Below are 14,724 nucleotides of genomic sequence, written 5' to 3' on the forward strand. Positions count from 1 at the left end.
GGCACATAGTAGGGCTTCCAAAGCTGGGATCTGATGTGTCCTAAAATAGTGGCTTATGTACTGCTGATTGCTTTGGGGGCTCCCATAATAGACATTATCAACAAATCACAGAATTCTAGCTCACTGAGCCCAGACAGGAATTCAGACTCCATCTCCCCATACATGGGGGACCTCTGTGCCATATCTTTAGTAGTGGGACAGAGACCTAGAGAGGCAACATGAGTGTCAGAGGATACACAGGAGGGTGGAGCCAGCAGCCGGCATATGGTGGCACCTAGTAAATATTTGTTGAGTTGAATGAGCAGACTCGGCCAACAAAGTGGGTTTATTTTTGTTTGTTTGTTTATTCTTTTTGGTTTATTTATTTTTAAATTTATTTATTTATTTATCTTTGGCTGCACTGGGTCTCCATTGCTGTGCGCGGGCTTTCTCTAGTTGCAGCGAGCAGGGGCTACTCTTCGTTGCAGTGCGCGGGCTTCTCATTGCAGTGGCTTCTCTTGTTGCAGAGCATGGGCTCTAGGTGCACGGGCTTCAGTAGTTGTGGCGCACGGGCTTCGTTGCTCCGTGGCGTGAGGGATCTTCCCGGACCAGGGCTCGAACCCATGTCCCCTGCATTGGCAGGCGGATTCTTAACCACCGCGCCACCAGGGAAGCCCCCAAAGTGGGTTTAAATGTAGTGTTGCCTGGGGCTTGGCATAGAGTGGGTGCCCAGCTTTGCTTTGCTTTGTTATTATTTTATTTTTTTAATTGGCCTTTTCATTGAGAGTGGGCTCTAGAGTCTAAACCCTGAATTGGAATTCTTGGTCCACTTTTTACATGCTACCCAAACTTGTGCAAATCCCTCCTCCTTCAATGAGACTCAGTTTTCTCATCTGTTAAATAAGAAGAGTCCCATAACATTCAATTTTGGGAGAACTGCCTGGAAATTTTCACATAAAGAATTTTGGCTGGCACACAGCAGGCCCTCAATACATGGCCATGTTGTTCGTAAAGTATTAATGTTACAAGACCAGGATGCAGATGTATGGAGGGTACATTACTGCTATATTTCAGGCGCCTGTGGCAGATATTGCTAATCAACCCAGTTTGTGTTCCTGGTGAGCCTGGATGTGGCTTCAGAATAATCCTCCAGGGAATTCCCCCCCCCCGGTGGTCCAGAGGTTAGGATTCCGCACTCTCACTGCAGAGGGCCTGAGTTCAATCCCTGGTCTGGGAACTAAGATCCCATAAGCCACATGGCGTGGCCAAAAATGGAAGAAAAAAAGAAGAAGAAGAAGAAGAATCCTCCAGGCAGCTCCCCCAGACAGCCACTCCCAGCCAAATGGAGCTGCAGGGGAATTGACCCTCTGTACTATCCTTTAAATAAGAATAAATGACAAGGAAACAGAAGCCCAAAGAAGAGCTAAGATTGTCGCTGAAGACATACAGCTATGTGGTGGCAGAGCTGCCCCCAATGTATTGGCCAGTCATTAAAAACGGCTCTGAAGTCCAACATATGAAGGTTTGAAATCAGTTTCCCCATTTATTTCACCCAACGTCTCTGAGTTATTTCCCTGGTACCTGACACGGTAGGTGTCAATGGAGCAGGATAATTATTAATAGCAGCATTATGAGGCCGGGCTTGTCTTGTGGACAAGACAAGCCTGCTTCCACTTCCCATGACTGCCTGCGTCAGACATAGCTAACTGATCCCAGAATGCTTTCCAGCTGCACCCACAATTGACTTTAGATGGGTCTCTGGTCACTATGCTGGTGATTTGGTGTTTTCAACAAAGTGACGCAGAGGTCGTAGCATAAAGACCGTTAAGTAGCATACCTGAGGACACACAGCTGGGAAGTGTTAGAGCCAGCACTAGTCTTGGTTGGCAGTGGAAGTTGGAAATACAGATGCCCAATCAGAGAAGCTCATGTGCAAATCCCTGTTTCACCATTTATGGGCTGCATGATCTTTGGTAATTTTTCAAACATCTCTGAACCTCACTTTCCTTGTCTGTTGTCTTACTCAGCTCAGGCTGACCAAAACACCATAAACTGGGTAGCTTAAACAACAGACACGTATTTCTCATAGCTCTGGAGGCTGAGAAGTCCAAGATCAAGGTGTGGGCTGATTCGGCTCCTGGTGAGGGCCGGCTTCCTGGTTTGTAGACAGCTGTGTTATCACTGTCTTCATATGGTGGAGAGAGAGAGATCTTCTCTCTCTCTCTCTCTCTCTCTCTCTCTCTCTCTCTCTCTCTCGTCCCTTTTTATAAGGCTCCACCCTCATGACCTAATAACCTTCCAAAGGCCCCACCTCCAAATACCACTGCACTGGAGAGCAGGGTTTCAAGATATGAATTTGGAGGGGCACAAGCATTTAGTCCATGGCATCTCTTAAGCAGGGGTAAAAACCCTCCTTCTTTCAGAGTGGTGAAAAAGAAAAGAAACATTCCCTGTAGAGGGCCTTGCACTGTGCGTGGCACATAGTATGCGCAATATTTGGGAACAATTATGGTATTGAATTTTGGGGCAGGGATGGCTGAGATGATGTGTACCTGCTGGCTCTTTCTAATTCTGTGGCCACAACAGATATTGCTAATCAATCACAGTCATCTTTCCTGCTGAAACTGAATATAGCTTTAAATCCTTCTTAATTCATCCGTCTAGGAAGACTCTACCAATCTATTTGGGTTTCTAGGTAAGGGCAACCTATTCACCAACTGTGACATAGGAGAAGACCTAAGGAAATGCTGGCTACTTTCCCTTCCCATGCCCATGACAGACAATACCAATCAATCCCAGCCCTCTTTCATTCTGAGCCCAGATATGGCTTTAAAATTCTTCTCTACATGGCCCTTAAGATAGCCATTACTAATTGTTTTGAATTTTCGGCAAAGTGAACCAGAGGCCCCAGGAGGATAAGGAGCATATCCAAGGACACACAGTGAAGAGTTATCAGAGCTGGTACCTGCCTGGTTGACTGTCATAGAGAATGGTAGAGTGGTCTTCAGGTCTAGACAGGTCTGCATTTGCATTCCAGTGCCACCACTGATATGCTGTGTGACTTCAACAAGTTCCTTAACATCTTGGAGCCTCAAATTCCTTATTTGTCCTAGCATAATAAACTTCTACCTGAGCCTCTGTGTGAATTAAGTTTTAAAAAAGCATATCTTCCTGAATATAGAGGTTAAAAATCCTAAACAAAGAACCATAAAATATTTGGCAAATCAAACAATGTATATAAACAAAACTGCAACATGACCAAGTTGAGTTTAGCTTAGGAAAGTTGACTTAATATTGGAAAATCAATTAGTGTAATTTATTACATTAACATATTAAAGCAGGCTTCCCCGGTGGTGCAGTGGTTAAGAATCCGCCTGCCAATGCAGGGGACACAGGTTTGATCCCTGATCCGGGAAGATCCCACATGCTGCGGAGCAACTAAGCCCATGCACCACAACTACTGAGCCTGTTCTCTAGAGTCCTCAAGCCACAGCTACTGAGCCCGCATGCTGCAACTACTGAAGCCGCGTGCCTAGAGCCCGTGCTCCACGACAAGAGAAGCCACCACAATAAGAAGCCCGCACACCGCAACCAAGAGTAGCCCCTGCTCGCCACAACTAGAGAAAGCCGCACACAGCAACGAAGACCCAACACAGCCATAAATAAATAAATTAATTAATTTTAAAAAATAAAAATAAAAAGCCCTCTTCCCTATCTGTTAAAAAATATTGAAGCAAAAAATCATCTCAATAGATGCAGAAAAAGATATTCGATAAAATTCGATATCCACTCCTTAAAAAAATATCTTGTTAAGACACTAGGAATAAAATTAAACATTCTTAACTTGATAAAGGCCATCTGCCAAAAAACCTATAGTAAAGATCATATTTAGCTGTGAAATGTTTAAAGCATTTCCTTTAATGTTAAGAATAAAGAAGCCAATGTCACAATGTAGCCCCTGCAACAAGACAAGAAAAATAAATAACAGGTATAGATTGGAGATAAAGAAAATAAAACTGTCATTATATTTGCAGGTGTTATTATGATATACATAAAAAACCCAAAATGGCTCAGTGGAAAACCTGTGGGGGTAAATTATGCATGAAGCAAAAGAAATATTAACACATCTGAGATAGGAATTACATTTGGTGGGAAGAGTGAAGTACATGGTCAGAGATGGGATTATGAGGGCTTCAAAGCTAATAAAAATGTTGGAATTCTTATTCTGAATACAAAGGATTAATTTCATTATTCTAAAAATGCAGACTGGCTTTAGATAAACAGGCAAGCCTACGTGCAAATGGGCATACATGGCATTAATATATGGACTTTTTCAGAGTAAAATCACCTGTAAAGTATTTTGCCCAGTGCTCAAGAAGTGGAAGGGGCTATAAGAATAATACCTTATCCCCTCTGTATGTTCAAGCCTATGCAGACCTGATTGATCTGTCACCACCAAGCCCCTCCTCACTCCCACTGGTCCCTGGTGTGGGAACTGGGCCATGAGTGGGTGCGGCCTGTTGTCTCCAGCAGATACTCGGGGCCATGGAGTCTCAGGTGGCGGGGGGCCCGGCTGGCCCGGCCCTGCCCAACGGGCCACTCCTTGGTACAAACGGAGCCAGTGATGACAGCAAGACCAACCTCATCGTCAACTACCTGCCCCAGAACATGACCCAGGATGAGTTCAAAAGTCTCTTCGGCAGCATTGGTGACATTGAGTCCTGCAAGTTGGTTCGGGACAAGATCACAGGTGTGGCTGCTGGCAGGTGGGGGGTGGGGATAGGGGACAGAGGTGGTAGCCTCAGGTATACAGGTGTGGTGTAGAGACAGGTGTGACCCCAGGTGGGAGGTGATGGGAGCAGGTGGGACCCTGGGGGGTCTAAGCTGTCCTCGGGATATGGTAGTGCTCTGGGGGAACAAATAAGGGTCGAATCTTGGTTCTCATAACCTTGAGGGGGGTGGTCAGTCTCTCAGGCCTGGGTCTCGGAGGACACTGGCAGGTCCAGGGAGGTCATTGTCCTGGTCCTGCCTGCAGGGCAGAGCCTCGGCTACGGGTTTGTGAACTACTCTGACCCCAACGATGCAGACAAAGCCATCAACACCCTCAACGGCCTCAAACTGCAGACGAAGACCATCAAGGTCAGCGCCCTCGTTCCCCACTGCCACCCATCCCTGTGACTTCCCATCTTGGCTGTGCCCATTTCCTCTTTATTACCGCCCACCTGGACTGACCCTTTCACGGCCACCCAGTCCCCCACGACCATACCCTCCCCATACATCCATTCCCCCCACTGCTGCCCATCCTCCCCCATGGCTCATCCCCTAAGGGGTTCAAATCAATCCCCAAAGGCTTTCTGGCTGGGGCCCTGGGGCCAATGGCTCTGCCTCTCTGAACCTCAGTTTCCTCTCTTGTCAATGGCGAGATGATCAGCCCCACATTCTCCGGCAACTCAAGGATTCAGCCAGGCCCTGGAGGTACCCACCCCCTCAGCAGTAGGAGAGAGTGACCAGGGTCTGGTGGGCAGCCCTCTCCTTGCCTTTGTTATGGAAATGGGGGAGAGGTGGGGGCCCATCTGCCATCTGGAGCCTAACTAGGGTCTGGGAGGGTGGGATTAGGGGTGGGCCCTTCCCCCACCTTTGTACAATGCCCCTCACCCCATGACCTCCCCTCTCAGCAGCTGCAGCTGGGACCCTGCGAGCCCAGGTTCCCGGGAGGCCGTGGGGGGTGCAGGGAATCACCATGGAAACCCCCTCTCTAGGTTTGCCTGTGGGTGTCTGGGCTCCGCCCCACAAATCTGCTCCTGAACCCTGGGGAAGGCTGGGCTGGGGAGGACGCCCATCTGGCCCCCAGTTCGCCATGGGAACAGAGGTGCCGGAATCTCTTCCTGTCCCTGGTGTGGAGGCTGACAAGGGCCTGATGGGTCCCTCCATGGCCAAGTAGACCCAGAAGCCCCCAGGTTGTGAGAGTGGACCCTAGTGATGCACTGTATGACCCAGAGGGCCACTGTGTGCGTGTGATGTGGTGCGTGTGTTGGGGGGGGGACCCTGAGCTATAAGACGTGGTGTTTGTGGGACCCCGTGGCTATGTGAGTGGCTGTTATCATGTGGGTCTGGCTGTTATAGACGAGGGTGTGTCACCTTGTGTCTGTGAGACGTGGTGTTTATTTGACAGGTGTTTGTGATGCACTGCGACTCCAGCTGTGACCTGGTGGGGCTGCATGGGTGTGTCTGGCTGTGACAGGGTGTTTGTGTGTTACGGTGAAGTTGTGTGGGTGTGTCTACTTGTGCCCCATTCAGGATGGAACGTGTGTGTGACACTGAGGGCTTGTGTGGTGGTGTGACAGGTGTGTGGTTCTGCAACTCTTACTGCAATTATCCCAGACCCCCAGAGTCACCGTGAATGTGGTGGTGGCCTTGTGTCACCCTCCTGCTGATGTAGTCACCATAGCTGTGCAGTGAATACCACAGCGTGGCCCTCTGTGTGTGTGTATGTGCGTGCGTGTGCATCTGCCTGGCTGGCTGTGGTGTGTGGTTGGTCCTGACTACGTGTTCCAGCAGATTCTGCCCAAAATAGTTCCAGCCACTCATCGTGTGCCAGGCCCCATCCTAGTGAGGGGGTGTGGGAGGAGCCCATACCAGGCGAGGGACCTGGGTCAGCCCATGTCATGGAAGGATGGGAAAGGCCCCTGAACACTTACTCTGTGCCTCAGATGACCCCTGACCCCAAAACCCACCCAGGGGCTGAGACTCCCCTCCCCTGTCCCCCAGCTCCAATCCATCAACAAGTCCTCACCCCTCAAAACTCACAGCCCCACGGGGTAGGGGAGAGTGGAAACCATCAAATGCATGGCCATGAGTTTTAATTATTATTACAGAAATAATAGCAGCTGTGGTGTTTGTCGTTTTTTCTGGAGGACCCCAGGTGTGCACAATTGCGTCAATTAGAATCCCCCTGCCCCCACCCCATGAACACCCTGACCCCCATCCGCCCTTGGCCCAATTTATTCATTTTGTTCATTTTTTAATTAGCTATTTCTAATGAAGTAATATGCCCTCACAACTCACCACCCCAAACAAAAGCCAGACCCTTTACAATGACCCCCATCTACCCAGAGGTTAATTTAGAAGAAACAGAAAATAGACATCAGCAGAAATAAGGGGGAACGGAGCTTATCCCACCTCGCCTCCCCCACCAGCTCTAGGTCACCCTGTTAGCGTTTAGGGGTGGGCCCTCCAGACCATGTTTCCAGGACATTGATAAACACACAATGAGATGGGGTCACACAATACTCGCTGCTCTGTAAATGGACTTCTCTTTCCCCCACTTTACAATACTCACCACTGTTTCGGGGAAATAAATATACACGTCCACCATTTTTTAAACAGCTGCAGAGAGTTTCATTGTTGGGCTGGACCATAATTAATGACATGAATCGAAGGATCGTACCGAAACGTGTCTAATTCACAGCTGAGAGAAGGGCTTTGACAGAGTGTAACAGCGGTAAGGGTGGAGAACCAAATTCAGATGGGAAAGGACAGGAAGGATATTTCAACTGAGACCTGGAGAAGAAAAACAAGGAAGAGAGTTGCAAGCACAGCGAACAGCAAATGCAAAGGCCCTGAGGGTGAAGCACACCTAGTGTGTCTGGGGAATGTGGAGGAGGCCCGTGTGCCTGGAATAGAGATGTGGAGGGCGGACAGTGGGCAGAGATGAGGGTAGGGGGGGTAATGGGGCAGGTCGCGAAGGGCCTTGTGGCCCTGGGAAGCACTTTAACTCAGGAAGGTGGGAGCCACGGAGGGTTCTAAGCAGAGGGGGGATGTGACCTGGCTCAGATGCTCACAGGTGCCCCCTGGCTGCTGTGGGGGGGAACAGCCTGTGGGGGGCGAGGGTGGAGCAGGGAACCAGGGCAGAGACTGCTGCACTGGTCTGGGTGAGCAATGGTAGGGCAGTGGAAATGGGGAGAAGTGTGTGAATTCTATCCAGATGATAATGAGGAAGGTGGAGCTGACAGGATGGACGGTGGTTGGATGCAGGTGTGACAGGCATTGAGGACAACCCGAGGCTGGGGACCTGAGCACCCAGGAGGACAGAACTGTCATTACTGAGTTAGGGCAAGTCAGGGGTGCTGAGTGTGATCCCCCATGAGGCCTCCTCGTGGGGTACCTGAAGGCAGGTGTCAACGCAGGTGTGCAGCTCAGGGGCCAGGCCCATGCTGGGCTCGGACATTTGGGAGTTGTCAGGGTTGAGCTGGGCGCTAAAGATCTGAGGGGCCCAGTGTAGTCCGGAAGAGAAGGGACCAGCATCCCAGGTCCACTTTCCAAGGGTGTGGGACGTGTCAATGTTGATGGAATATCCAGCCTGAGAACATGAGCTAGAGATGTGAGGGTCCCTGAGGCCCTCAGGGAGACATGTGACCCCAAGGGCGCAGCTCCGTTGACCTCGGATGACAGGTCCCTCTCACCGCTCTACGCGGGCAGGGCCACGCTGTCTTGGTCACAGCCACATCCCCTCCCCCAAGCCCTGGTTGACCCCACCCACCACCCATGGTGACTACTCGCGGTATTTGTTGAATAAACGGATGAGGGATTTCTGTTGCTCAGTGGCGGCTTGAATGTGGCCTCTCCCTCCCCATTTGAAATGGGTCTTGCTCTCACCCCTGTCCGCCTGACCCCCTCCCCCAGGTGTCCTATGCCAGACCCAGCTCCGCCTCCATCCGGGATGCGAACCTGTACGTCAGCGGGCTCCCCAAGACCATGAGCCAGAAAGAGATGGAGCAGCTCTTCTCCCAGTACGGCCGCATCATCACTTCTCGCATCCTGGTGGACCAGGTCACAGGTCAGGCTGCCGGGGAGAGTGCACGTGGCGGGTGGGGGGGGGGCGGTCACTGGGCTAAGGCACCCAGGTGGGACCAGAGTGGAGAAACCGGAAATAGCAGCGAGGAGGGGGGCGGGGTCACGCAGGAGGGGGCGGGTCCCCATGACGCCCTCGCGCCACCGCAGGTGTCTCTCGGGGTGTGGGATTCATCCGCTTTGACAAGAGGATCGAGGCTGAGGAGGCTATCAAAGGACTGAACGGGCAGAAGCCGCTGGGTGCGGCCGAGCCCATCACGGTCAAGTTTGCCAACAACCCGAGTCAGAAGACCGGGCAGGCCCTGCTCACTCACCTCTACCAGTCCTCCGCCAGGCGTTACGCAGGCCCCCTGCACCATCAGACACAGCGCTTCCGGTGAGCCCCCTGCCGCTCCCTGCCCCCCAGACGTCCCAGACCCCCAGGGCCGGGTGCCCTAGGCTTGCAGGTGCCCTCGCCGAACCCCATTCCTGCAGGGCGGAGAGAAACCAGGGCGAAAGGGGAAACGTGGGGGTCTGTCAGGTGCTGAGGCCAGACCCTTGTATACAGCAGGCGCTCAATGTGTGCAGGCCACTAAGAGTGGCATTATTGGCGTCAGTAGTTTTAGAATCACCTGACCAGGCCCAACTCTGACTGCCAAGCCACCCCCTCCCCCAACCCCGCCAAGGGCACGTGGCTTCAGCTCCCTGCTGGCCAGGCACCCTTACTTTTTCTGCGCAGCGACCCCGTGAGGACAGAACTTGTCCTCATTTTACGGACGGGGACCCTGAGGCTCAGAGAGGCATTATCACTTGCCTGGCCCAGGCACTTTGGAGAAGAGACTTCCCTTCTCGGGACCCAAGCCCCGGATTGGGGGGTGGGGGGGCAGGCGAGCAGGGCTGGGTGGCCGGGAGGGGGAGGACGAGGATGCCAGTGCAGGCTGGGCAGCAGCAGGGCAGGCAAGAGGCGGTGCCCGAGTGACAACGGTTCCGTGCCAGGCGGTGTCCAGCCTGGCGGGGAGCAGACAGGCGGGGGGCAGGGCTGGCACTGCTGGATGGCTGGGTGGGGGCGGGGAGGGCAGGCTGGCTGCCCGGCGTCACAGCCGGGGGTGTGCCCAGAAGCCACCAGTGACCACCCCTTCTGCCTCCACAGGCTGGACAATTTGCTCAACATGGCCTACGGAGTCAAGAGGTAACAGTGCCCCCGCCCCGCTGCCCCCAGCCCCTCGCTGTCCCTCCTTGGACCCTTTTGCCCTTATGGCCCCCCTCCCCCACCTCACCCCCCAGGACCACCCCTGTCTGGGCATAGTGTGGCCATTAAGAGATCTGGGGGCTCTTGAGCCTACTAAATGCCTAGAAAGTGCTACTACAGAATCTGGATCTGGGGGGCCTGTCTGTGGCCTCCTCCACCCCATTGAAAGGCAGGCAGTGTTGCCCGGGTCACAGCTGTGCCCCCACTGGGCACTGTTGATCATCTTTGCTGAGGGTCACAGAATGCCCCCTTCTGCCTCATAGCTGGGGGTGGACCTTGAGGCCCCCCCACCCGCTCCATTGTCCACATCCCTGATCCTCTGAAGGTCCCCGTGTTTATAGCATCAAGAGCTGTTGAGCACATGCTGAGTGCCAGGAGCTTGGCTCTGGGCTGGGGACCCAGCGTGGCCCGGCCAGACTTGGCCCCTGGTGGAGATGGAATGATACTGAGCATGGTGCTTGGCACGGAGTGCAGGCCCACTCATTTTAAAAGGCAGTGTCTCTTATGATTATGGTTACTGTTATTACTTATTTCAGTCCACTGGGGAAGGAGACAGATGAACCGTGATCTGGGCTGTGAAGGGGGCAGGAGACGGGGTGATAAGGATCCAGCGGAGACATCACTCAGGAGACAGGGCCAGAGCAGAACTGGAGTTCCTGGCAGCAAGAACGGCTTGTGCAAAGGCCAGGAGGAGGGAGTGAGCCCAGTGATCAAATGAATGGCTCAGGAAGGCAGGGAACCAATGCCCCTTCACTCATTCATCCACTCCACAGACCCCACCCCCACCCCCCGAGGGCCTACTGGTGCTGGGAGCTGTTCTGGGCCGGGACACCGAGGGAATAGAACCTTGCAGGGAAGATGGAGCTGAGAATAAATACATGATTTAAATAGAAAAAGGCCTGGGGACTTCCCGGGTGGTCCAATGGTTAAGGCTCTGAGCTTCCACTGCAGGGGGCGCGGGTTCGATCCCTGGTCAGGGAACTAAGATCCCACATGCCGCGTGGTGAGGCCAAAAAATACATACATACATACATACATACATATATACATAGGAAAAGGCCAGAGAGGGCCAGAGGGAGGAGGTGGCCACTTTATGAGTCAAAGGAGGCCACTCCAGGGAAGTGACAGCTGAGCTGAGACCTGAATAACGAGAGGGGGCGCTTAAAGGCCTCGCTTGCACCCTGGTTCCAGCGCTGCCCTTCCGGGTGGGCCTCCGCCTGGCAGGATGGCCAATGGAGCAAAAGGGGCAGCATTGCCAAGGACGGGATCAGGGTGGTGCCCGAGTTGGGGTGAGGGCAGGAGTTGGGTGGGAAGAGGCGTCAAGGGTAGGGTGGTGGCCAGGTGTGGGGAGGGGGTCAGAGTCAACAGGGCTGAGGACCAGGTAGGGTCCAAGGTCAGGGAGTCGGGGTGGATAGGGGCTCAGGGCAAGATCGCAGGTGAGGACCTAACGTTCAGGGAGGGTCAGAGGTCAGGACAGGGCTCCAGGTCAGGATGGAGATTGGGGGCTGGTGTATCAGAGTGGCTCAGAGTCTGGGGCTTAAGGCGGAGTCACAGATGGAGGTCACCGGGCCAAGGCAGGGGTCACATAGTCCCGAGGTCTCCTCACGGTCAGAGGTCATGACAGGGTCAGGGGGCATGCCGGGGGTAAGGGCAGAGCCCGCGTGACCCCCAAAGTAGTCCCCTGTCGCTCATCGCCAGGTTCTCACCCATCGCCATTGACGGCATGAGCGGCCTCGCGGGCGTGGGCCTGTCGGGGGGCGCGGCGGGCGCTGGCTGGTGCATCTTCGTGTACAACCTGTCTCCGGAGGCGGATGAGAGTGTGCTGTGGCAGCTGTTCGGGCCCTTCGGGGCAGTCACCAATGTCAAGGTCATCCGCGATTTTACCACCAACAAGTGCAAGGGCTTCGGCTTCGTCACCATGACCAACTATGACGAGGCGGCCATGGCCATCGCCAGCCTCAACGGCTACCGCCTGGGCGAGCGTGTGCTGCAGGTGTCCTTCAAGACCAGCAAACAGCACAAGGCCTGAGCCACCGCCGCCCTCCCCACCCTTCCCGGGCAGCAGAGACAGAGAGAGAGAGAGAGAGAGAGAGAGAGAGAGATTGAGAGAGAGAGAGAGACAGGGGCCCGAGAGAGACAGCGCAGGCAGACCACGGACGGCACGAGGGCCCCGTGTCCCTGCAGAAGCCACAGGGTGAGCACTCGGTGGGAGGGTCTGCAGGGAATGGGAGGGCTCCTGGGGGTCCCCCACCCCGTCCTCCTGCCCCTCCCCCCCAGGCTGGGCTGTTCACTCTCTCGTCTTGGTTTTGTTCATGGTGAAGGTTTTTGTTTCCTTTTTCGGCTAAAGTGAAAGCAGAGATGTGCCCCCAGCCCACCCTCAACCACCCTCTGTGGATGGCTTGGGGAAGGGGTGCTGGGGGTGCCCTCCCAGGCCCCCTTGCCCAGGCCTCCCCAACACCTAGGTGAGCCTGAGAGGGGGGAACAGGTTTAAAAATCCCCAAAAAAGCGAAACGTGAGAGGGGTGTGGGCATCCCTGGCCCAGAGCCCCTTGGTGGAATGTGAGGGGCAGGGGGAGGGGCTGGAAACAGAAACACAATGAAAAAAAGGGGGGGTGGGAGGGGAAGAAAAACTCTATTTTTGTAAAAAGGGAAAAAAGACCTCGTGGAGAATTTTTACTGGGGATTCTTGAACTTGAAAAAAAAAAAACACAAAAAAAGACAAAAAAAAAAAAGAAAATATTTTGGCAGGTTATGTTTACCAACTGGGGCAAGGACAGGGAGCAGGGCTTAGGAGCTGAGGGTCCACGGGGCCACACAGAGAAACACAGCCACGCAAAGACACACAGGGACACATACACACACACCCCACAGGGATACACAGCAGCACAGACGGACCCAGAGACACGCCTCAGGAACTCCCTGGCCCAATTCAGACACATAGACAAACACATGTATAAACAACAGAAGACTGAAGTATGACGCTGTGTAAATGTGGCCATGGTGGACGTGGGCAGATGCGGCCACGGGCAGATGTGGACACTGATGAATGTGGCCGGGGACGCATGTGGACACGTGCACATGTGGACATGGGAACATTTCCACACGTGCCTGTGGCCACATGGAAGTGGAGACAGTTACATTTGGACACACAAATCTAGACACCCAGTCATGGAGAAACATAGTCACAATACCCAGAGACACACAGACATGCCCACAGCATCCCTCAGGCCCAGGCGAGAGGTCACAGCCCAGACCCCAGCCCAGTCCATAGCCCACTTCCTCCAGTGAGGCCGGCCCGCCCCTCCTCCTGGCACTCAGCCCCACTCGCCCCTGCCCCAGGTTCTCTGCAGAGCTCTCTCCTGGCTCCTCAGTGGCCCCTGCCACCCACGAATACAGGCATACACACACAGCGTCCATGCATCCAGACACACGATACCTCGTTGTCCTTTTGGCATCATGGTGGGCTGGAGGCAGCCCACCCAACGCTTGAGGCCAAAGGACCCCCATCCCTGGGGCTGAGCCTCCCTGGGCCGAGGCCCTGGCCCACGAGGCCGAGGGGGAGGCCAGGCCCTGAGCCTCTCCACTCCAGAGCCTCCCCAGCAGCAAGTGCCCCGACACTCCCCGCCAGGCCCAGGGTGGATGGGCCCAGGGGCCCAGCCCCGCATTCCCTTTCCGTCCACTCGTCACCCCCTTTCAGTTTGTTGGGTTTTTCCGTCTTTCCAGATCAGTGAGGGCAGTGGACGCAGCCCCTATCCCAAGCCCCGGTCTTGGCTTCTGTCTGGACTTTCCATCCCCCTAGTTTTCACTCTTTGTAAAAAACAAACAAAAAATCCAACAGAAGCCAAAAGCCGGAGCCCCCTGGGAGCCCTTGAAGCCCCCATCCCCCGCAGAGGGCCCAGTCAGAACTGAGAATGGCAAACCCCGATTTTAGCCTCAGTGCCCTTTCTGTGGTGTCCCTGCGTTTGGTGTCTGGCCATGGCCCCATCTGACTGCCCAGCTCTCTCTCCCCCACCCCTCCCGGTGTTGTTATTAAACGTCTGTGGAGCTTCTGCTGCAAGGAACAAAAAGAAAAAAAAAATCAAAAAAGCGACAAAAAAACACAAACAGAAGAGAAAAAAAGCGACAAAAAAAGGAAGAGAAAACAAAACAAAACAAAACCACACACACAGAAGAGATTTAAAAAAAAAAAAAAAGGAAAAAAAAAAAACAAAACAGACATAAACTGGCACCAGTTAACTTTCTTGTACTTTTTTGCCGAATTGAGCTTCTTGTAGTTTTAACTTATTGCTATGTTAACTATTTATCCTCCTTGTTGCCCTGTAAGGACATTTGTGTATATTTCTGTTCCTTCATCCAGTTTGCAAGTTTAAAGGAACCACGATGTTCTCTTTGTTTCTTTAAGTTTTGCCGAGACGTGGTTATGCCTAATTTATTTATAAAAGGGGAAGTGGAATCATTAAAGTAATAATAATTATTAATAACAGTAATGGTAGCCGAGCGGCGCCCTGGGGGACCTTTGCTCTGCAGGGCGGTCCCCACGGCCAGCGACGTCCGGGGTCTTAATGGGATTATTTTTGCTCGTCTTGAGAATTTTTTCAGTCCTATTTAGCTGGTGAAACCCTAGCTTGTTCTTGATACACAAACCTATTTATTCTTGTGGTTTTTAAG

General features: G+C 53.2%; 1 protein-coding gene across 1 annotated transcript; it reads left to right on the forward strand.

Moving 5' to 3' along the window:
- Positions 1-4,524: 4,524 nt before the first annotated feature.
- Positions 4,525-12,086, forward strand: ELAVL3 (ELAV like RNA binding protein 3; the record flags this gene model as incomplete). The annotated part of the gene is made up of 6 exons (XM_081232721.1): positions 4,525-4,729; positions 5,015-5,118; positions 8,662-8,815; positions 8,980-9,205; positions 9,959-9,997; positions 11,735-12,086. 6 exons carry the CDS (start codon positions 4,525-4,527, stop codon positions 12,084-12,086), a joined length of 1,080 nt encoding a protein of 359 aa, XP_081088847.1.
- Positions 12,087-14,724: the final 2,638 nt, after the last annotated feature.

The sequence above is a fragment of the Mesoplodon bidens genome (genome assembly GCF_964165515.1).
Source record: "Mesoplodon bidens genome assembly, chromosome: 4".
NCBI classification, from domain to species: domain Eukaryota; kingdom Metazoa; phylum Chordata; class Mammalia; order Artiodactyla; family Ziphiidae; genus Mesoplodon; species Mesoplodon bidens.